The 23,578-nt window shown below is 34.3% G+C and overlaps 2 protein-coding genes and 1 long non-coding RNA gene across 3 annotated transcripts; 2 read left to right on the forward strand and 1 right to left on the reverse strand.

The window, feature by feature from the left end:
* Positions 1-1,556: 1,556 nt before the first annotated feature.
* Positions 1,557-3,597, forward strand: LOC126717371 (probable ribose-5-phosphate isomerase 3, chloroplastic). Its single transcript, XM_050419047.1, has 2 exons — positions 1,557-2,059; positions 2,842-3,597. Exons 1-2 carry the CDS (start codon positions 1,702-1,704, stop codon positions 3,342-3,344), a joined length of 861 nt encoding a protein of 286 aa, XP_050275004.1. The 5' UTR covers positions 1,557-1,701; the 3' UTR covers positions 3,345-3,597.
* A 600-nt stretch (positions 3,598-4,197) lies between these two features.
* Positions 4,198-7,238, forward strand: LOC126717373 (uncharacterized). The gene is made up of 2 exons (XR_007652539.1): positions 4,198-6,599; positions 6,674-7,238. It is a non-coding gene; the product is annotated as an uncharacterized LOC126717373 (long non-coding RNA).
* LOC126717372 (peptide-N(4)-(N-acetyl-beta-glucosaminyl)asparagine amidase) lies at positions 6,973-18,850 on the reverse strand. Its single transcript, XM_050419048.1, has 17 exons — positions 18,577-18,850; positions 18,438-18,491; positions 18,160-18,348; positions 17,952-18,050; positions 16,536-16,622; positions 14,924-15,006; positions 11,902-12,015; positions 10,950-11,004; positions 10,782-10,868; positions 10,123-10,178; positions 9,956-10,015; positions 9,751-9,841; positions 8,844-9,596; positions 8,668-8,728; positions 7,971-8,073; positions 7,479-7,613; positions 6,973-7,401 (listed from the first exon to the last, which is right to left on the reverse strand). Exons 1-17 carry the CDS (start codon positions 18,652-18,654, stop codon positions 7,317-7,319), a joined length of 2,190 nt encoding a protein of 729 aa, XP_050275005.1. The 5' UTR covers positions 18,655-18,850; the 3' UTR covers positions 6,973-7,316.
* Positions 18,851-23,578: the final 4,728 nt, after the last annotated feature.

The following is a 23,578-nucleotide window of genomic DNA, read 5'->3' on the forward strand; positions in this document are numbered from 1 at the left end:
ACGTTAAACCATCCGAGGAGGTCCAAATAAGATTATAAGGGGAACGTAGTGAAGAGAGGAGTAGAGATAATATGAGATAAGTCCAATGAGCGTCCGAGGATAAAAGTCATCTCAGCAACAAGTGTCCGAAGTCAGTACGAGCGTCATATCATCATGGATTTACTTCGAAGTTACATCATCACTAAGAGTTAGACATCGGACAAGGGATAAGAAAGGAGAAGGGCAACAAATATCTTCAAAAAGCTGCTACCTCCGCATTAAATGACTCCCAACCAACTCTCTGGCCGCATTAATGTGGAAGTGACGCCTGAACAGTGATCAAGCAGTCTTACAGCTACTAGTTGATGATTCTGGAAAGTGCTGGATGGGACAGGAAGAAGTTCCCCAAATCTATTCTACACGTGTATGGTAGGGATGACACCAAGACTGGGGTATATAGCATGGAAAGATGTACTAAAAGAGAAAATGAGAAAAAACCAAGGAATTGAAAAAAGAAGACTATGAACTCTTGTATGATTTTATTGTTTAACAAGTACAATATAATATGAATCCCTCGAATTACTCGGAGGAGAGATTTTCCCATGTTACATGTGTCTAACAATCTTAAATTACCAAATTTAATCGTTTTCCTTCTGAAGTAGATCTAGTTCTTTCATCCACGCACTACAAATTTATTGTTTGGGCCACTTGGGCTAGAACCCAATCCTATTTTGGGCCTAATCCCATTTCAGTCCTTACAACAATCATTTTATTGGAAGTGAATAGAAAGACTACATTGAAAACAAATGGAAGTTATGGGACTAAAATTAATAAATTAGAAGTGACAAAACTGAATTGAATTTTGAACAAATTTAGATGATGCAATTTATAATTTACCCCTAAAACATAAAAATAAATAAATCAATCAATCAAACTAAACACATTCAAAAAAGTTTTCAATAAATGTTCCTACAAGTTCAAAGAAGCCCCAACCACATGGGCTTACATTAAGTGCACATTTGGGATGCACTTATAATATTATTGCGATGTTTCTTACTATTTTGCAAATCCCATGTAAATCATCTACTTAGTTTTTTCTACTATTTGTAAATCTCACATGACATGAGTTACATATTTTATTTAATTTTTTACATTTTATAAACAAACACTAAATTCTCAAAGTTGTTGTGGGTCACAGACTCTCATAGTAAAAGGATTAAGGTGTTTGAAATTGAACGACAGGTAACAGCAAATACTCAAATGGAGAAAGCATAAATGGGGTTAGCATAACTGCCATTAGGTAGCAGCAAAAGGGGCAGCATTAGAAAACAATTAAGAAAGAGAGAAGTAGATAAATAAATATAAACTGTGAAAGCCTTTATTTATTATTATTATTATTATTATTAATAATAAAAAGTAAGAAAAGGAAAGAAATCCCCTAGATCCAATCTGCACCAAATGATCCTCATCACCAAGACCACCTATGACTTTACCTACCCAACAAAAAGTCTCTTTCATAGTATCTCTTCCAAAAAAATACCCACCAAACCCCACAATACAAAAAACAATACCCACATCCCAAAGCCAACTAACCAAAATGAGAGACACACAGAATTCATAGATAGAACAAGAAGAGAACCAAAACACAAACACTCACAAATTTCTGTATCTTTTTCTCTCAAAGTCTCTCACTCTCCACCCAAATACAAAAAACCAACAAAAATGGCCTCCTCTTCCTTGTCTCTCTCCCTCTCCTCTCTACACCACCACCACACCTCCACCACCCCACTTATCCTACGCACCTCTAAGCCCCTAAACCTGCGCACCACCACCCACACCTACAGACCCAACTCCATAAAAGCCTTTTCTGCACCAGTTCTCACCCAAGATGACCTCAAGAAGCTGGCTGCAGACAAGGCTGTGGAGTACGTGAAGCCCGGCATGGTCCTCGGACTCGGCACCGGCTCCACCGCCGCCTTTGTCGTCGCCAAGCTCGGCCATCTCCTCAAGACTGGTCAGCTCTCTGACATTGTTGGTGTCCCCACCTCCAAACGCACCGAGGAGCAAGCTCGCCAACTGGGTATTTTTCAAATTTTGATACTTTACTGTGAGAATTACTTGGTGTCAGTACTTTATTTGATATGAACATGTTTGGATTGAGACACTGTAGCAAACAGCATTGGTGGTAATTTGATGACAAAGTGTGGCAATTGGGTGGTGTTAGAAATTTGATATTGAGAATTCTTGGTGCTGAGTAGTTGATTTAAAATTTGATAGCTTTAGCCAACTGGGTGTATTGTTTTAATAATGAGAATTCTTGGTGCTGAGTGCTTGATATAACATATTGGGACACCATGGCATTGTAGAAATTTGATAAGATTGGTCAACTGGGTATTTTGTTAGAAATTTAAATGTTGAGAATTCTTGGTGTTGAGTACTTGATATAACATTTTGAGACGCACCACAGCATTGTTCAAATTTGATAGCTATTGCTTACTGGCCATTGTTAGAAATTTAGTTCTGAGGATTCTTGGTGGGTTGTGGTTGGCATAACATGTCAAGGCACCACAGAAGGCATTGTAGAAATTTGATAACATTTTGCTAACTGGTTTTGTTGGAAATTTACTATGGAGGATTCTTTGTGTTGAGTACTTGATATATAATACGTTGAGATACCACAACATTTGATAACATTCACTAATGGAGAATTTCTGGTGCCGAGTACTTGATATAATATGGAGAGAAACTACAACATGGTTGGAAATTTAATGTTATTAGTTTTAGAACAACAATGTTATGTCAATCAATTGTTCTTATGACTATTATCCGGTGTGGGACTTAATTATCTGAATTACTCAACAGGTATCCCTCTCTCAATTCTTGACGACCACCCTAGCCTTGATCTTGCCATAGATGGGGCTGACGAGGTTGACCCGGATTTGAACCTCGTGAAAGGCCGCGGAGGAGCACTTTTGCGAGAGAAAATGGTGGAAGCTGCCTCGGCCAAGTTTGTAGTGGTTGCAGATGATACGAAGCTAGTGACGGGACTAGGAGGAAGTGGGTTGGCAATGCCGGTTGAGGTGGTGCAGTTTTGCTGGAAGTATAACTTGATAAGGTTGCAAGAGTTGTTTAAAGAAGAAGGGGTTGAGGCAAAGTTGAGGTTGAGTGAAGGTGGGAAACCATATGTGACAGATAATTCCAATTATATTGTGGACTTGTATTTCAAAACACCAATAAGAGATGCATTGGCGGCTGGGAAGGAGATTTCGACATTGGAAGGGGTTGTGGAACATGGGTTGTTTTTGAATATGGCGACTGCGGTGATTATTGCAGGAAAGAATGGGGTGGAGGTGAAGAATAAGTGAGATTTTGTGGTTTTTGACTGTTTGAGGTTTTATGTGACTGTTGTTGTTCAATATATATATACTTTAATGATTTTGGGCTTATTGTTGCCACTCTTATATGGGTAATCCGGGCACTTTTTTGCATTACTTGGGCATTTTGAATTGTATCACTAGAATTGGAATAATGTTTAATGAGGGGAATGGGATAAAGTGAAATTATTTAATGGAAAATTTCATGCTAATGTGATTTTGGGGCATGCATTAATGGTTTAAACTTTGGAATCTATTCTCTTTTAATATGTTATTTGGAATCTAGCTCCTTTGTGCTTAATGTGGTGTCTTTGGAGGGAGCAGAATTGGAGGACTTTTGAGGACTTGGAAAGCTCGGATGAACAATTATTGGCTTCTTTCAGTGGCTCCCTGTTTGACTGGTCTAGGGCTTGGGGAATCACCTCTAGTGACTCTCTCCCTATGTTCCTTAGCTCTCTCCTTTGCATTTAGTGTCTTTCCCCTTTCTTTTTTTCTCTTTTCTTAATATGCTCTATCTGTATTGTTCTCTCTGCCTTATGTTTTTTTCCATAAGGCAGTGTTCTTGAATATATATCCTTATTACTTATAAAAAAAAAAAAAAAAATTTTATGAGTGAAATAATTATTCGCGATTTCAATGAGTTATATTATAGGATTTTCTTGATTTCTTTTGAAATTAGCCAATAAAGATGAAGTTATTATTCCATCCTCAAAATGCTTTACATCTTTATGGATTTTTGTTTGCATATTGTTCCTTACTATACACGTGAACTTGGGCATGAATGAATCTAAAAATGTTGATTTGTTTTTGTTTCCTTTTTTTTGGTGTTTGGGGGGGGGGGGGGGGGGGGTTTGTTTAAGAGAAAATTGGACTGTTAGCATGTTAGATACAAAGAACACTGATCTGATATGTTCTTGAACAGTAACATGGCGATTGCAGGTTCTTCAGTGGCCACTGGTTGGTACCTAACATTTTTGTTGCGACTTCATTATTTAACAACTTGTAAAAATGACACAGGAAACCCTTACATTCCTTCAGGATTCAGCTGTCAGAAACTCTGGTTTTCATTAGTGTCTCTGTAAATTGCAACTTTGGTAAGGGCATCAGATATTCTTTCAACTTTTGACTAATTGTTTACATTTTGCAGTCAGGAATACTAGGTATTATGGGCACAGTCAATGGCAACTAGTGAAGAAGCAGTGTAGTTATGTTTTTTTGATAAGTGAAGAAAGTGTAGTATGTGCAATGGAGATTTTAATAAATGTGATTTAAGATAGTTTAGGCCATTTTCTGTAAAATGCCTTCTGCAAAATCTCTCTCTCTCTCTCTCTCTCTCTCTCTCTCGTATGTGAATCAAGAGTAATATTAATACAGATATAAACTTGCACCACCACCTCTTATCTTTCACTAGCCTGTTTTACTCACTCTAGGAGCTTTTCTCATAATATCCTTTCAAATTTCTTCACGTCACATGGCTGTTTTAAGATCTACTGTTCTGGCATTTTAATGTCACATATCTTTATCATTTTCTGGTTCATTGCATTTACTATATTTTTTTAGTCAGTTTGCTTGTTTTGAGTTGAAACATTTTCAGATGCCGAGCTAACATTATAGCATTTGCGGATTTTAGTTATCAGATTTTTCTCTCAGTTTGGACCTTTAGTTCTGATTCTAATGAGCTGAAAGTCATCTCTATGGTTTTAACATACTATTATCCTCTCCCAAAGAAGAAAAAGAATGAAATAAATAAAATGCCAGAACAGTAGATCTTTTTTTTTAAAATTATTTATTATTGGTAAGTTACATATGCACCCAATGGGTCTTGAACCCAAAATGTCTCCAACCAATTACTATGGGTGAAGAAAGTGCCAATGGATGGAATTCCTGCTTGAAAATTTTAAGATGTCATTAAGACGTCTGCTTCAGTTACCATGATTAAAAGCATCTGAAGAGAAGATTTAGTATATGTTGAACTCCATCTCTTATTGAAATTTCTTCTCATTCATGGTGACATCCACAACGTGATGTTTTGTGTTTTTTCTTTACAATAATGGCAGGCACTTGATACCCATAAGTATGTTGTCTTGTAACCTTCTCTTATCTTGGTTATTTAGTTCATAATTGCACTGATACAAATATATGTGTGCTGTAACTTTGTGTCTTCATTTGCTTATTTTACCATCTTTGCTCGCATACTCTGAATTTCCTTACAAGCATAATAGTCTAGAATGCTGATATTGATGGCTTAACTGAACCATTAGAATTGCAATGGTGGTGCTTCTGTTATGTTTTTTCCCCTTTGCTTTCAAGATTTCACTTTGTTAACCATACATGCATGTCTCTCTATGCTTTTCAGTCATTGCGCATGACACTGGTCCTTCTGATATATTGCTCAGGAATATATTGTCATTTCTAAACACATAAAGAAGGAATATGTTGTTTTTCAGTCTGCCTTTTATATGTTCGAAATATTTTTTATTTTCTGAACTTGAAGACTATATATGTTCTGAACTGCTGTGCTATGTTGTGAACTTTTGTAATTGTTCATGCTCGGGTGACTCCCCATCTTTAAGGTTGGCCTCAGCTGTGGTTCTACTTTAACTAACAATGATCATAACTAAAAGTTGTAGTGTTAACTGTTGTCCAGTTCATTAGTTGGGGTTCTCATTCATGCAATATAGTCAACATGACTTATATCCTTGCCTGGAAATTCTAAGCAAATATCAGTAAATGTAGTCTAGATCAGGGGCAGATGGAAATAGTAGTCTTCTTAAATACAGCTGCTATTTAATAATTCACATAACTCTAGTTGTAGCTTGTAAGTCCCTGACTAGTGTTGCCCGGAGTGGATGTTCTGGGATATTGGTTAAGCGCCTTTGTTCATCAAGAGTCAACTTTCAGGTGAAAATGGAGTGAGTAGGCTGATGTCAAATAAAGAGTCTTGTGAGGCTTTTAGATATGCCATAATTAACATTGGAAGACCTTTGTTGTCAGTGCTTAGGATGGTTGATACTTGATAGTTAAATTGAATTGTGGCTCAGTCTTTTAGTTAAAAAATTTTTAGTGTTTGTGCGTTCACAATCGCTTTCACTTGGGCCTTCTGCAATCTGCATATGCTATTGTTAAATTACATCTTATTTTTTTGTTTTCAGTGAAGATAAATTTCAAAGTTGACAATGGAGGAAGTACCTGCTATAAAGTTCCCTTATAATAATGCCAATCAAAATGGAAACTGAGAAACCCAAAGTAAGAGAAACTCAGCTACTTCTACCCAAGTCATTGCCATTTCAACTGCATCTAATTTAGCCTACTGATTGCAGAAACATCAACTTCACATAAATCCACCAAAATGCACATTTTAGGTCACCTATGGTAGTCCTATGCCCCTCTCAAATTGATGACAATACTACCTATGTTACAGAGGTGAAAGCACAGACTTTTACAAGAATAATACTGAGAATGACAAGAAACATCTCAACAAGAAAATCTGCTGGAAATTTTGACTTTCTATTAGACAAAAGCATTGATGTTCAAAAAGAAAAAGAAAAAATCGAAGTTGCAGGTCACTCCAACAATATTCCAGGACTCTACAGTATATGATACAGTCAGCAATCGGCAGTGAGGGATAATATCATAGTTTCCTTTATTTCTTTTTAGTATTACTCATTAATCAAGCATTTATCGTATTTCAGTGTTGGCCAAATAATGAGAAAAACAAACAGTATAATCATCTAACATACACACCTAAGACCACAGGGCTTAGATCTTCTACAAGACTTTGCAAATTGTGGACGAAATGAAAGTAATGATTACAACCAATCAGAAGAACATTTTCATGCTTCATTAACTTCCCTTGGAGTTTTCCTTACTTTCCAATGAGGTGATCATAAAAGCAATGCATCATCCAATCGAGAAAGATATAAAAAATCATCCAACTGGGATACCAAATTCCAGTCTATCAAATTAACTGCCTTTTGCATATAGGTCAATGCTACCGAGTTGGAGCCGTGAATTCTCTTTAACATCTCGAACCGCCAAAAACCTAAACCTGTTAAACAAGCCAATAATTCAAGGACGGACCAGATGATGAACATGTTTGAACAGATTTTGAGAAAATATTTTTACCTGAAAACATTGAATTGAAGCCCTACTGGTGTAATCTTAAATGTTCTACGCTGGAAACGGTCTTCAAACATCTGAGAAGTTTGTTTATCCAGAAGGTGCCAGCTGGATCTACCATCATTGCTTCCCTCAACAACCCTAAATAAGAAAAAAAAAAAGATTTAGATGATTGACAAAATCTGGATGGAAATAGTGGGTAAAGACTAAAGACCTTCAAGGAAATTTATAGTTGAAGATGGAGTTGACAAAATTAAAGAAGAACAGCAATTTAAAATATCTTAAGGAAAGTTCAGAAGGAAGCCGTTTTTTCTCTTTCATACTGCTATTCATAATAGCTTCACTATACTCATTTGAAATACAAAATGAAAACAATAGAAAACAAAACAAAGGCTAGGGCACAAAGATATGCCCCGTGTTGCACGCACTGAGACAGATGTAAGCCAGTAATTATGCATCAGACATCAATTAGTGATTGGATATTCTAAGAGAACATACCAATCCCTTGGATCCCTTTCTGGTACATCATTGGCTGACATTAACTCATATGCCACAAGTTCGTGCATCTTATCATCTGCTACTTCATACATAATCCAACAACCTACAAGATCAAATAATTTGCTATACACCATTAATCAGGTAAACACAATAATTTGTTCATATTCTCTGCAATAAAAAAAGCCCCACCCCCCCCCCCCCCCCCCCCCCGGCGCGTACAACGCATCACTAGAATTATACGTTGGCCAAGGTCAGTCAATCATTAATCAACCTTTGAACCCTACTAATGTTACCAGTATAGCTTCAATCCAAAATCTATATTGCTGCTAGCAACTTTTGATCACTTTGCAGTGGCATAAACCAATTATCACCTTTTAAGTCATGTATCTAAAACATAGAAATAAGGCCTCTTTAAGTCCTTAGAATTACATAAACTCATCTCAAGATTTAGAGACATGTAGACACCTTAGTGATGGTCAGTTATCCTTGGGGACTATGACAGTGCCAGATACGGTAACTTGATGGATGGCAGAACAAAAATGATGGAACATAAGTAGTAAGAAGCATTAAGCATTCCTTCTCAAAATCATGAAAGAAATTATTTACATAATCCTATACTTCCTTTTTTTCACTTTGCTTGTGTTTATCTCAGTTCCAATGCAACAATGGGGTGAAATATTTATTTGTTATGTAGTACCTTTTGCACCATTAGGTTCTTCCCATTTAAAATTGCGAGTTCCATCAAATGCTGATGTGGCCTGAAATATGTGAAGATGGGGGGAGTCACATGGAGATTCATTTGAGGTGCACATGCAGTATATTCTAAAACTAGTGAACAGATGAAACACAAAAGCAAGGGAAAAAAGAACTCACAATTCCCACAGGAAGCTCCTCACCACTTGCACGGACAAAACCGGAATGTATTCTGTTTAATTTCAGAAGTGGCAATGATAGAGAATCTTCAACAAAGTTGTCAATTTTTTTAAGGTTCTGGATCATGTCATCCAAAGCATCCAACACAACAGGCAATCCCAAAGAGGTTTTAACAGGATCACCAGCCAGACAAATGTCAACCCTCCCATCAGGGTCTGCCTTACTCTTCAGAGAGAGAGCATTAAGTAACTCAGCAAAAGAAGGCAGCAACTGATGCACGATAGCTTGTATAGTATTTGATGCTGAATCTATGGAGGCCTTCCTCATTTTAAAAGGGGTATTCTTGAGATCCATGAGAATTTTTTTAAAAAACTCGAGTGCTTTAATGGCTTTAATCTTAGGATTTTCTTCCTTAACAAACTGAGAAAGTACTGGACAAAATGCATTGTAAATCCTTGTAACATGCTCATCTACGCATTTACGAACCGGGCAAGAAGAAGAACTTAGAGAATCAGAGCCAAGTTCTAGTCTAGACTTGCGCCATTCTTTGTCTCCACTTTGTCTTCCAGGTAATGAGATTGATGCATCATCTGTAGAATGTAAATCTCTCTCGAGTGCTTCTCTTTCCATCTGGTCACGCTTGTCAAGCTCAGAAAGCACCTGAGAACTAATGCCTCTTCTACATTCTTGTGTTATAGTAGCAAGGAGAGCAGACAAGGCAGGCTCTGTAATGATGTTTCGTCGGGGCAGAACCTGTGAATTTAGACAACTCATCCTCATCAACAATTCAATCTAATAGTGTGTGTCTCTTTCTAAAAGAAGATCTTTTATTTTTATATTTTATTAAAAAAAATGTTAATGAAAATCTTGATGATGAAAAATGCCACAATACTATTTTTAGTATTACCTCATGCCACTTCTTCCTTGTGTAGCGTTTTGTAACATCACAGACCCCATCTTTTGAAATGGCTATTGCATAATTTAATTTCTTATTCCACCTACAAGAAAGGCATGGGTTCTGATGTAATATGAATGAAGAATGGACATAAGAGCTTGTCTGGTATGAAAACACAGCAAAGAAGTAAGTTTGGGTTGGCAAAACTTAGAAGTACCCCTTTTCATATAACAATGGTTTGTCATATACTCCTTCACAAGGATCAAGATGCATCCATCTGCACAATAATGGTTGTTAGAAAACATCCACTAGCACAATAGTGAATATTTTCTGAATGCTCCAAAAGAAGAAACTGAAAAGCAGCAATTGGTAAATGAAGCCTACCTTCCTAAAAGCTGTGAGAAGCACTCTGTCCAAACATGATCACCAAAATCCAATATCTGAAAAATGAAGTGTTATAGTACCAAGAAAACTTCTATTCTCTCAAGCCTCAAGTACTTCCACATAACTAATAACTAAAAATTCCATTAAAGGTCATAATGCTTAGAAACACCAGCCTAAATACTTTGAAAATTATATGGTACCAACATGATCTATATTCAAAAAATTAAGAGCAGAGAACTTCTTATATCCCAAGCTTGATTTAACAAATGAGATGCTAAGCGAAAATTATTGTACAAGTATCCATATTATTGTTACCATATTATGGTATGAATCTATTGGACAACATTGTTAGATAAGTGTTTGATGTGAAAGACAATGCTTTATCACTTATAGGATTATAGCCATGTCATTTCAGCACAACACGTAATTCGAGGATTTTAAGGTGTCCATATAGCATAGGTCCTAAGGTGCAGAACTTTGTGATTTTCCATCCCATTTTATTAAGGGCCATCCTATATCCTATTGTTTGGATATAATTCATTATTCCAAAAAACCTAGGCTCTGATACAGATTTGCTCAACGCAAAAGGAAGTGTGAATTTTAGTGTGAATAATTATAAGATGTTTGGTAGTTTATTAACAAGCTGAGAACTGACTAACCAGACGTGATTCATAGCCAAAAGCTCGACAATAAAACGTAAAGCAATTGGCCCACTCCCCGCAACGCCCCCTTCTTGTTTCCAAAAGCTGCAAATAGGATGGGAGAAAATGAAAATTCTATGAAATAAAGCATAAACTTCTTCCCCAAGTCAGGAAACTAATAAGTACCTTTAAAGGATCATTATAGCGTGGGAAACGAGTAATTCCTGAGCAAATTTTGCACCTGGGAAAAAAGTGACAGATAATGGAGTGGACCAACAGGTAAGACATTGGCAAAGAGCATAAAATTAAGTAAAGACATAACAGAAATCCATTTCTGATAGACCCAACTATTTGCCACTGAACTTAGAAGGCTTTTCATAAGCAGAAAAGTAGAAGATGGCCAACATCAATCAGGTCAATCTATGAAATGCTTGTCACAAGTTCTCCAATTGACAATCAGACAAGGTATAGAAACACTTAACTTGATTATATACCAATACATAGATTACAGACTAAGAAACTGGCTTTAAAGAACTTCAAGAAAAGGAATATTACAATTTATATGCAGAATTTTTAAGGAAATAGAAGCAGGAAATTGATCCTAACATGAGATCTTTAGTCAAACATTGGTCACAAACAATAAGTGACACAATTAGCAAAGATACATGAAAAATCTCTAATGAAAAGTAGAGACTCAGGCCTTGGCCAAGAAGTTTGCTCATTCTTGACCATGCAAGGATGGTTTAAAGGATGGTTTAAACTCATCTTAAAAATGATTATGTACAAACAAGATGGTTAACTGTAGTAACAGTAACATATATGTGCCAGTCAGTTGAACTACACAATACAGAAAGTTACATCATAGACTTTCCATAGCAAGTAGCCCAGTAGAAAGACTGGACATGGTATCCCTTCCCCCTCTCCCCATTGAGGAAAAAAATCAATAATTACCGATTCTATATTAGAAATGCATTAATTATTTGCTTATTGGTATGTCCTAGGAAATAGATTAAAAAGAAACATAGCTTACATATAATGTGGGTTCCAATGAAAGTCATTAAACCACATATGACAAAAACTAAAATTGAAATCTAGAACAGAACAATCATATTAGGAAAAAGTAGATTAATATTCATACCGATATAGCTCAACTCGAGATGCTCCATATTGACTTTCTGAATCATCTGGAGGCCCCATGCCTTGATTTATGGTTTCACTACCACAAACATCACAAGGAGGCACATTGACCCACCTACGATTCCAAAGCATATGGAAAACATACAAAAGCAAGATTCAGCCTGTCAGCATTGCAAAAGAAAAAAAAAAAAAAAAGTGATAAACATAACACATGACAATGAAATATTATCTATAGGTCTTCAAGTTTCCAAAAGCAAAGTTTGCACATATTACTTGATTATAAACTTCCATAAATGTATTTTAAGGAACTACTTATCAAAAATAAATAAATGTATTCTAAGGAACTCTACAATTCCACTTCTAAAGCAACTAAAACCTCTCAAATTTAAAAACCCATGTCATACTGACGTTTTTTCGATTTAAACTTCAACAAACTGATCCTGTGACCAAACTGGCAAAATTTGACACTAAAAAAATCTTTTAAGAGTATTCCATAACTCTGTCAGGCAATGCACCACTTTCCCTAAGATTCAGGAGCTTTAAATTGATTTCAACAACCTCCACATAAAACTTGATATTCAAAATGAAACCACCATACCAACTCAGGTAAGTTCATCAAGCATCAAAAATGTCTGAACTGTTCAAACAATCCTCACTAACAACCAGGCCCTAAAACTGGATAATAAGGGGGTATTTGGTTTAGCCATTTTCATCACTCAATTCTAAAATTTTGTGGGTCCCACCTCAGGTTCTCTTGTTTGGTTTCATTTTTGTTTTCAATTCTTATATCTTATAACTCAAAAGATTGAGTTATAGCAATGGAAACTGAAAACAAGTTTTGTTAGTTTTCAAGTTATAAGAAATAAGTTAAGTTCGTAAAAAAATTCAAGTTGCTGGGACCCACACAACTGACCAATCACTATCAAGTCAGATGGCACTAAACTCATTTCATCTCTATCTAATATGCAGTAGAAGAAAACACACACACACCATTCACCTCACAGAAAATTTTCTCCTGATCTCATCTCTGATCTCTCGGTCTCTCTTTTGATCTCAGTCCAACAGTTGTTTAGTTGATCTCATCTCAGGAGAACGCAAATCTCTCTCTCTCTCAAATTTCACTTTCTCCATCTTTCTCATTCTCTCATCTCTCTCGGCCTCTCATCTCTCTCAATCCTACAAAATCTATTTGATTCAGATGTTTATGTTGAGAAATTGGGCTTTGATTTAGATGAAAAACCATGTGGGAACATGAGTGATGTACGTAAGTTGTTTGATGAAAGTCCTGTTTTGGAATTGGTTTCACGGAATTTGATTTTTGGCAGGTTATGTTCAGGTAGGGAATGTGGAATGTGGAGAATGCCAAGTCTATATATGAGCTTGGTAAGAAAATCATACTGAAAAAAATACAAAGAAAAAAAACTTGCAGTGAGTTTTGAAACTTGGCAGGAAAATCATTGACAAAATGATTTGGTTTTAAAATCCCATGCCTAATGGATGGCTGTGGCTTTCACTTCTTCCCTTTTGTTGCTCTTTGCTGGGTTCTGAGATGTAATGAAGTACAGGAACAGTCACATGGGTGAGTTAGAGTAGAGGACAACATTACCGTCCTGACTAAACAGTAGAGGACGGTGAGTTAAATTAGCTTTTTTAAGAGAGAAAGCCAACTGTATTTGGGATGCCAAACACGGTGAGAATGAGTTATGAGGAAATAGCAAAATGAATATGAGTTCTGACTTATAAGATGTGAGTTATGAATTGTGGGTTGTGAGTTTTGAGGGGATTTTTGCAAATGGATTTTACTTGATGGGATTTTCCCCTATCTAAAACTACTTACAAGAGAACCAGTTTTTGGAAGAAAAACACGCACTTCTATCAAAAGTAAAAAAGATATACATTTGACTGAAAACTTTGATTAACTTCCCATTGAGTTAGAAATTACCATATAAAAATGAGTGACTACTTCATGTTTAGATGACAACACCAAGGGGTTCAAATTAACCAAATTGGGCACTATTTTTCTTCTTCTTCTTCTTCTTTTTTCTTTTTTTTTTTTTTTTTTTTTTTTTTTTTTGTGGGGTGGGGGTTGGGGGGGGGGGGGGGGGGGGTTACAAATCAATATATAAACATTCAAAATCCAATGGGCTGGATCAAGAATTTAACAAAACTAAGGACATGATAGCAGCTTCATATTCAGTTCTCTCTAAAAGGTCAATTATTTTGGCATTAAATTTTTGTTGCTAATCAAGGTTTAAGAGTTGTGGGTGTGTTTTTAGTTCATCACCTTTTCACCAAACTAGAAATACATCATTGAAGTTTATTGGAGGAAACATTTTCATAATATACCAGAAGTATGACATTAAAATCAAGCCAAAGAAAAAGTCGGTAGATATTCAACTGCTAATGAGAAATTGATCCCTTCACCCGACCCTTTTCCCCTTGTTCAGTTCTAGTGAAACCTTCCTGTATCTGACTTCTGCTTGTTTCTAACATACTGTACTCTTTTCCTTCTCCACTTTTCCTATTGGAGAACTACTAAGCTCTAGATTCTTCTCATCACCAAATTTTGTTCACTAATATTAACATAATTCTTGTGCAAAATCTATGATCCCACATAATTCATTAATTACATCAAAATGGAAAAGACTAATGACATTTCTTTTTCTTTTTCGTATTTTATTCCCTCCCGATTGAAGATAAATTAACAAAGAAAATTACTTGTGTAGGATAGAGTTCCCAAAGCTACCCAAATTACCCTGGTGTGATGTCACACCATTGTAATATGTAGTTCTATGCAATCCTGAAGTTATAGAAGAAGTATATTTGTAAGAAAAGAAAAACATGATTCGCACTATCAACTACTTGTTATTGCCATGTTGAGAGATGTGCAGATTTTTTTCTTGGGTGGGAGGGGGGGGGGGGGGGGGTGGGGGGTGTTTGTCTGCACTATGATATGCAATTGCAGTATTCAATATGTTTGTGTGGAAGTACAAGAGCAAAAATAGAAAAGTAAGAGAAAACACCTAAAGGATTTTTTGAACCAGAAAAGCAGCTGCAGCAGGAAAGCATGATCTTGTTCCACTTTTGATGGTTCAAAGTTCCCCTCCTAAAAACATATCCAAATTACCAATTACATTAAAAAAAAAAAATTTTGCTCATGATCAATACAGTATTTGCAAAAGAATCATTTGTTATTGAGTCCTCAATAATAATGTAATTTCAACAACATCACAAATACAAACATCCAAGAAAAGCCTAGCCAGATAAATTAATAATAACAAAAAAAAAAAAAAAAGGCAGAGAACAGAAATTTCTATTGGAAACTACTTCTTGTTAGAAAGTAGTGAAATTCACAGAAATCAGAATTGCTCCAGTGCCAAATAATTATACTGCTATTCTGACACAGACTGGAAACGTGAAAGGGGTAGATCTCATTCTAGCTTAACGAAACCTTTAAATCCATAAGGGGCCCTTGAATCCACAAGGAAAACTTGGAATCCACCAGTAAATAAACAAATAAAACCTCTCTGGAAAATATTATTGAATTTTCGTTTTACATAGTGCAGGTAAGTTCCAAAAAAACACCTAAAATCAAGGAAATAATATCACTAAACCTAAAATAATGAAAATTACATAAAAAATCAATATTAATGCCATAGTTTTTCCTACATCATATATTTTTCAGGAAGTGTGTAGGGTCAAAAGTAAATTTCCATAACACATTACATATTCATTTAATGTTTCTAATGCATACTTGGTAATTTGCCAGGTAAACCCTAGTAATGGCTCCACAAATACATTCTTTCTCATAACATATACTAGGCCAAAGGGTCTGCAAAATGCAAACAACAAGCCCAGAATAGTCCAAGGCTCAAGAAACACAACATACAACAAGTTCTGATTGAAATAATACACTGACAGAGTTGGCAAAAAAAGAGTCAAAAGACCTACTCCAACGTTTTTAGTAAAGTACACCTTAGAAGAAAACCTTTGTACTGCTACTTCTACCTCTCAGACATTTAACTACTGTTTTTTTTTTTTTTTTAGAATACTAAGTATTTTTAACACACACACGGGGAGAGGGGAGAAGGTTTTTTAAAGAAACTTACAGTGGTGTATATCCAAAAGGGCCTAACTCTTGGATACACAACACAGGCTTTAAACCTCTTTAAAGCACACTCATTTTCCAATATGGGATTAACCCACTGTTTTTTCTTTTGAGAATACTAAGTATTTTTAACACACATTTAACTACTTCAAAGCATCAATTGAGGCAAGGTTCGCTGCCTAAGTAAGGCCGTTACAAATCAAAAGGAGTAATTTTTGCTAGGCAAAGGATTTGAAGGGATTCTACCCCCGGCATGCCACACCAGTAGGTGAAGATTCATATAGACAAGTTTTATGTTCACGGCCCCCCCAAAACCCCCCTCCACCCTCCATTTTTAATCAGACAACTGACAAAATATATTACAAGTTCTAGGATTCGTAAGCAACTCACTCACACACCAGTTGAGGTCCAAGGACTTGAACCAATGACCTCACCAAGTTATTATCTTACAAAGGTGTGACATACCAATGTGCCTAAGAATAGACTCATCCATTTAAATCTCAAAAATAAGAGATAGCTAATCTTACCCTGGCCAGAGCAACTAATGCTTTCTCCTCAAGCTCATCAACAGGGGCTGTTTTCCGAGCAGCCTGCTGGTACACTGGGTCCTCATACTACACCAAAAAAAGTTATAAATATCCAATAAAAAATTGATTTTTCAAAAACACCGCTGGTTGCAAAAAATAAATAAATAAATAAATAAAACTCAAACAAAAACAATACACTTCAGTCCTATCAGAATTGGTTAAGTAGAACTTTAGGCATATTGGTTTTGGAATAATTAGTTTCAAAATGTCAAAATTCTCATTGGCTCACAAAAAAATTGCCACAAATCACAAAATACAAAGCAAACCCCAAAAAATAATTATAATAATATTAATAAACAACATGTTTAAGTGGCCCTTTGGAAGGGCAGTTTAAAAATGCATTTTTTTAAGTAAAGTTTTCTAAAAAGGTAAAAAACCACTTTTTTTTTCTAGATACAATTTTTTCAAATAGCCCATTTTCATAAAAACTGGAAAATAATGGCACCAACACTGTCTTTTATTTTTTGTTGTACCAATTATCAAACAATGAGATTATCAATATTGAAGACTTCAAATTCTTTTTATTTTCTCCCCCTACATTTTTTCTTGGCAGCCAAACAAGCTGATGATGAAAATAAGAAAAAATCTGTAAATTGAAGTGATCATATCATACACTGATAAAGAAAGAGTTTAACTTGCAAACTTTTGGTTTCAAAACAATAAGAGTTTCAAAATGCCAGATTTCTCCTCAGTTACTAAGATTATTGAATTTTAACAAACAATGAGAGTATCAATATTTCAAAAGACTGAATTCCAACTTTTTTTTGTCTATCGCTGTCCTCCCACATTTTTTTCATGGCAGCCAAACAAGCTGATAAAGAACACAAAAATTGAAAATTAAAGTGATCATCATCATCATCATACATTGATAAAGAAAGCCCTTAACTTGCAAACTTTTCGTTTCAAAACAATGAGGGTTCCAAAATGTCAGAATTATCCTTGGCTACCAAGAAAGTTGAATTTTAACAAACAATGAGAGTGTTTCAATATTTCAAAACACTGAATTACTACTTTTTTTTCTTTATTGTTGTCCTACATTTTTTCTTAGCAACCAAACAAGCTAATAAAGAACACAAAAATTGAAAATTGAAGTGATCGTCATCATCATACTTTGATAAAGAAAGCATTTACCATGCGAACTTTTGGTTTCAAAACAATGAGAGTTTCAAAATGTCAGAATTCTCCTTAGTAAACAATGAGAGTGTATCAGAATTTCAAAACACTAAATTACTACTTTTTTTTTTCTTTATTGTTGTCCTCCTACATTTTTTTCTTAGCAACCAAACAAGCTGATAAAGAACACAAAAAATTGAAAATTGAAGTGATCATCATACATTGATAAAGAAAGCAACATACCATGCGAACTTTATCAACATAAGGCCTTATTTGCTTCTCGAAATCTTCAGTACTCCCCCCGGCAAAATGCAGCTGCAACATAAGCGCTTCCTCCTCCGCCTATAAACCACCAAAATCAAAAGCATTTTCAAGAAAAACCACTTCCAAAACCAAAAAAAAAAAAAAAAGAGTGGAATTTCGATCAAGATTTTTGAATTAGAGGACGAACCTGCAAAATTCTAGCTAATTCCTCATCGGACATTACCAATGCGGCGGCGTTTCCCGCAATGTGACTTGACGATTGCGGTTGTGGCTGCTCGTTGGCTTCATCGTTGACCGACACAAGTCGGAGTCTCTCGGCAACCGAAATGAGATCGGAGTCGTCCGATAAGACTCGATTTTCATCGACGGCGATGATCTGTAAAAGCACAATTTACCACAAATTCTTGAATATATATACACACACACAAACACGTAGAGAGAGAGAGAGAGAGAGAGAGAGAGGACCTTTTGGTCGTCAGGGACGACTGAAGTGAGAGAGAAGAGCTGGAACTTGAGAGTCTGTTAAAAAAAACCAACAATTTACAATTTTAGAGAGAGAAACTGAGAGCCTTTTTAGAGAGAGAGAGAGTGAGAAATGGAGAACCTCGAAGCCGTCGTCGGTGTCGTAGTCAACGACGAAGTCAGCGTCGTTGTGGCGGACCTGGAATTTCCGAGCAACCATTTTCTCTCTCTCTTTCTCGCTTTTTCTCAGTCACTCTGTGGCTGTGGAATTTGATGGAAATTTTTTTCATTCACAAGGGGAATTTGATGGAGTTTTGAGACCAAGGAAAGGAATCTGTTTTCACTGTAGTGTACTTTCTATACCTTTCTTGCTCGCAGGTGAAAATTAAATTCTCACTTTTTCTTTTTCCAAAAGAAATTCTCTATCATAGAGATTGATTTTCTTTTTATTTATTTATTTGAAGTTTTTTTTTTTTTGGCTGAATATTTATTTATTTGAAGTTAGAACTTAGGAATAGAGATATTATAATCTTTAATCTTATTTTGGACAAGGTTTTCAGACCCGGACCGTTCATTGAACCGTAAAAGAGAGAGGTTCAAGGGTTTTAAGGTCAAACCGAGGTCGAACCGGGGTCGAACCGTGATGACGTCATAATTAATTTAATAATTACTTAAAATATAAATAAATATATTAAATTAGTAAAAATTGAAAAATTACATAAAAATTTATAGGAAAAAGTTTGGTCATTTGTAAATACTATTTTCTCTTACTTAAATTGTATTAAATTAATAATATTTAATACAAAATAATTAAAATAAATGCTTAAAATTTTGTAATATTGACTAAATTAGTACTTATAGAGATTCAAATATATCTTAATTTACGATAAATATGATATTTGTTAGATTTTTTCTTGTTATTTAAAAGATTTTAAAACATTATATCTAAAAAATAATAAATAAATATAACAAAAAAAGTTTAAAAAAATATAACTAAAAAATAATAAACTTAAACCTTAATAAGTTGGCTGTGCTGTGCTGGATAAAAGGAGAAGAAAAAAAACTTATGACTCATGAGATCTCATGAGAAATCCAACCCCACTCACACATTTCCCCAAGCATCATGATAAGAGTTACACGTTTCCTTAAGGCACACCACATGATCAGACTTCAAACCTTATGGACTTTTGTCTTCTATTCTTTTTGCTTTCCCAACAACCTCCGCCTCTCTCTACCTCTGTTATTTCTTCCACAGTTTTCAAACAAACAGCAGTCTCCTTCCACAATTTTTCAACAAATAAAGAAGAAGCAGAAGCAGATGTAGATGTAGATGTAGATGCATATGCAGAAGCCAGAAGCAGATTTGTAGCCTTTCTTCCATAGTCTTCTATTCTTTTTTTTTCTTTTTTTTTTACTTGTTTTCCTTTTTTTCTTTTTCTAGGAAGATCTGATGTTGGAGATTATTTTGAGCAATGCTTGTTTTGTGATTTTTTAGGAACCGTCAGACCCGTGTCCGGTTTTGAAAACCGGCCGGTTTGACCGCGGGTCGAAAGGTTCCCTGAAAATTTAAAATTTCCGGTTTTGGTAGTTTAAAAAACCGGAATGATGAACGGTTTCCGGTTACTGCGGTCCAACCGGCCGGTCCGGTCCGGGTTTCAAAACCATGATTTTGGATAATGTAGTAGTGTATACATTATTTTAACCAAAAATAATAATAATAGAATACATTATTCTATGACAAGGGGTCGTAATAATACAACTTGTAATTTTTAGCATGGGAAAATGTGTCACATCTAGTTAATATGAACCCAATCGTAACTTGTAATTTTTTCAATCACAAATAGAAGAAAAAAAAAATGTGCATGTGTTTTTTTTGGTGTGAAACACCCATTTATTGAATAAGAGATAAAGTTTTGAAAAATATTAGTTTAATAATATAAAATCTACTGATAAATCTATCGTTCATCTTTGAAAATTGCTATTCTTTGACAAATTTATTATTAAAATTTGGTTAGAGTATTCTTATCAAGAAAGACAAATGCTATAAATACTAAAAACCATACTTCATCAATACTCTCAAATCTTATTTATTTTGCAATTCAACTACAGTGGACTGCTATGTCTAGCGGCCCACTATAGCAAGATTGTAAAAAATATATATATTATATATATTTGTTTGATGGTAGTTATTTGAAATCATAAAAAGAAAGAATAAAGAAAACATAATGAAATAATTAAAAAATAATATTTAAATGAAGTGATAAAATAATGGAAGTTTTGATGTTTGGTGGATTGTAAAGTGGTATGTTAAAATTGATAAAGTAGGATTTTAAAATGGTAAATGCTAAAATATTTAGCATTCTTGATAAGAATACTCTTATTGATTTGTTAAAAAAAAAAAAAAATACTACTATTTAGTTGATTATGAGTCAAGGATAGTCATGTTCATTTGGTAATGGATATCTAATCACTTCCAATCTAAATATTCTGAGTAATACCTGATTTTTCATAAGCAAAAAATAATTTATAGGGTTTGAATATTATTCGAATTTTTCGAATAGTATTTTGATATTATCCGAACCAGACTCGGACTAAAAAAAAAACCATTGCTTGCTCCTATTGAGACTCCACTGTGACTCTCTCTGTGCTGCTGAGCCATAGCCATAGTTTTTTTTTTTTTTTTGGTTTGGTAATTAAAAGGCTAAACACTCTTTAACTTGATAAAGTACAAAACAGTCGCGAAGTATATTGGTGAAGATAAAAGCCAAAAAATGATTGGCTGTGCATGTATGAATACAAATATACACACGTATACAGCTTTTTTTTTATCCTTCTAAAGCCTCAGCTATTGGTCGGTGATGATGTAAAAACAAACCGCTATGAAGGTAAAACGTTGGGTTCGGTTTGGATTTCCCACAGATACAACCAAAGCTCATCGAAATAATCAGAAGTTTTGGATTTCCCACAGATAGTGGATTATCAAAAACAACAAACTTTCCTCTAATTTTTTGATGATCAAAAACAAATTAGAACGCATGGATGGCTCAAAGTTTGGTATATAACAATGTCTTGTCAATTATTTTTGATAATTGCTATGGCTTCCACACTGGGAAATCCATAGCAATTATCAAAAACAACAAACTTTCCTCCAAAACAAAGAAAACCCACTTGTCCCTCAAACTCACTGAGACAAAGTCTTCAATTTTTTGAGCTAAATCTCAAAGAAAAAATTCACGTCGATCATTCAGTAAACCACTTCAGACCCATCATTTCATGTGAGGCGCAGGTACAAAAAAATGCAGAGAGCTTGATGAGTCTGAAGAAGAAGAAGAAACCGATGGTAATATTAAAAAAAAAATTTGAATACATGGTAATTTTATTTAAGTACTAAAGATAATGAAAATGGCAGAAATTTGAATATAACTCCTAAATTTTTAAAACTTTTAAAATAATTATTAAAAAAAAAAAAAAAAAAACTAATCAGTTGAGTATGAGTAAGTACGATTATATCTTATCTTTAAGTTATGTTTAGTTAGAAGCAGAGCCATAAATTTTTCTCAAGGAAGGCCAAACTAGATGAATTATTGTATTTCAGTATCCTTGATTATCTTATATAAATGCATATAACTTTATTTTTTGGAAACAAAAAAAAAAAAAATGCTAAAAAGAGATTTACTTATATATTTGTATAAACTTATGTTTTCTATTTCTAAAAAAGAAAAAAAAGTATAAACTTATGTTTTAAATGCTCCTAATATTAATGATTTATATATAACAAAAAAATCAATTTTAAAAGAAAAATAAATGAGACAATAATCAATTAAGAAGTATTTATACTTAAATATATATATATATATATATATATATATATGAAGGAGGCTGTTATCAAAAAAAGAAAAGAAAAGAAAAAGGAGGTCATTACCTAAAATTTTTTCGAATTTTTTACCTTAAAATAAAGGGTGAGCTGGTGAGAGCCATTTTTACATGTCTAATCGTCTTGCACAGAGATGAATAAATTATATTACCTATTGTATCTTCTTTTACTTGTTTAAATGCAAAGAAATCTTTTTTTTAGAAGCTAATCCTAAAATGCTGAGCTTCTCATATGAATTACACACAACTTGCTTTGTGTCTTTACCAAAATAAAAAATGAAAAAAAAACCGGAAAAAAATGATTTAAAAAAAAAAAATGCTTGCATTATCTTCAATTTGACTCAAATTAGGCCACTCATTGTTGCAAATAGCAAACTGGTGTGTTAATCTAACTAAACCCAACCGTTTACTCCATTTCAAATAGTTTCTTAAAAAGTCCTTCATATATAAACTCACTAACAATAGATAAATTCAAATTGAAAAATTATATTAAACTCAAAAAAAAAAAAAAAAGCCTTATTGCACGTGCAAAGAGCTTGTGATGAGGCTAGTTTGTATATATTAAGAGGATTCAGAAAGTTAGTTACGATTTCAAAAAATGTCAAAAATACCCCTAATCTAATTAGTTAATCATTATTCTTAAAAAAAAAAAAATAGGGTTAAAATTGTAATTCAACAAAATTCAAAAACAAAAAAACTATCAGATAAACTTTTTTTCTAAAATTTAGCACTCTCTATTTGAATGTATCTCCCCCACGCTTGATATATATTTTTCTAAAAACTAGCATACATTAAACCCATCATTCCTGTGTAATCTCACTAACAATAGATAAATTCAAATTAAAAATTACATTAAACTCAAAAAACAAAAAGAGTTTCATCGCATGTCCAGAGCACGTGTGATAAGGCTAATATATAATATGAGAGTTGAAATGTCTCTTTAAATTCAAAATACATTTTCTTTTCTGTTTTCATTCCAATTTGAGGGGTTAAAGATTGGTGGGCTTGGGTGGAAAACCCCCTGACTCTTCCTTTTCTCTCCCGTTATATCTCTATTAACCAAATGAGTGAAAGTTGTTTCTTCTCCCCTTTTTCCCCGTTATTTTCCATTCACTCTCTTTTCCACCCAACCTAATGGACTATCAAAGAAAACCAAAGGAAAAAGCAAAGCATGCTTAATACATTCTAATCATGTGACTTCTATTCTTGGCTTAACAGTGTAAGAATACACGGAGGTTGTTTGAATTGTACTCAATTGATATTCCTCCGTC

Source organism: Quercus robur, chromosome 3, assembly GCF_932294415.1.
Source record: "Quercus robur chromosome 3, dhQueRobu3.1, whole genome shotgun sequence".
Classification (NCBI taxonomy): Eukaryota; Viridiplantae; Streptophyta; class Magnoliopsida; order Fagales; family Fagaceae; genus Quercus; species Quercus robur.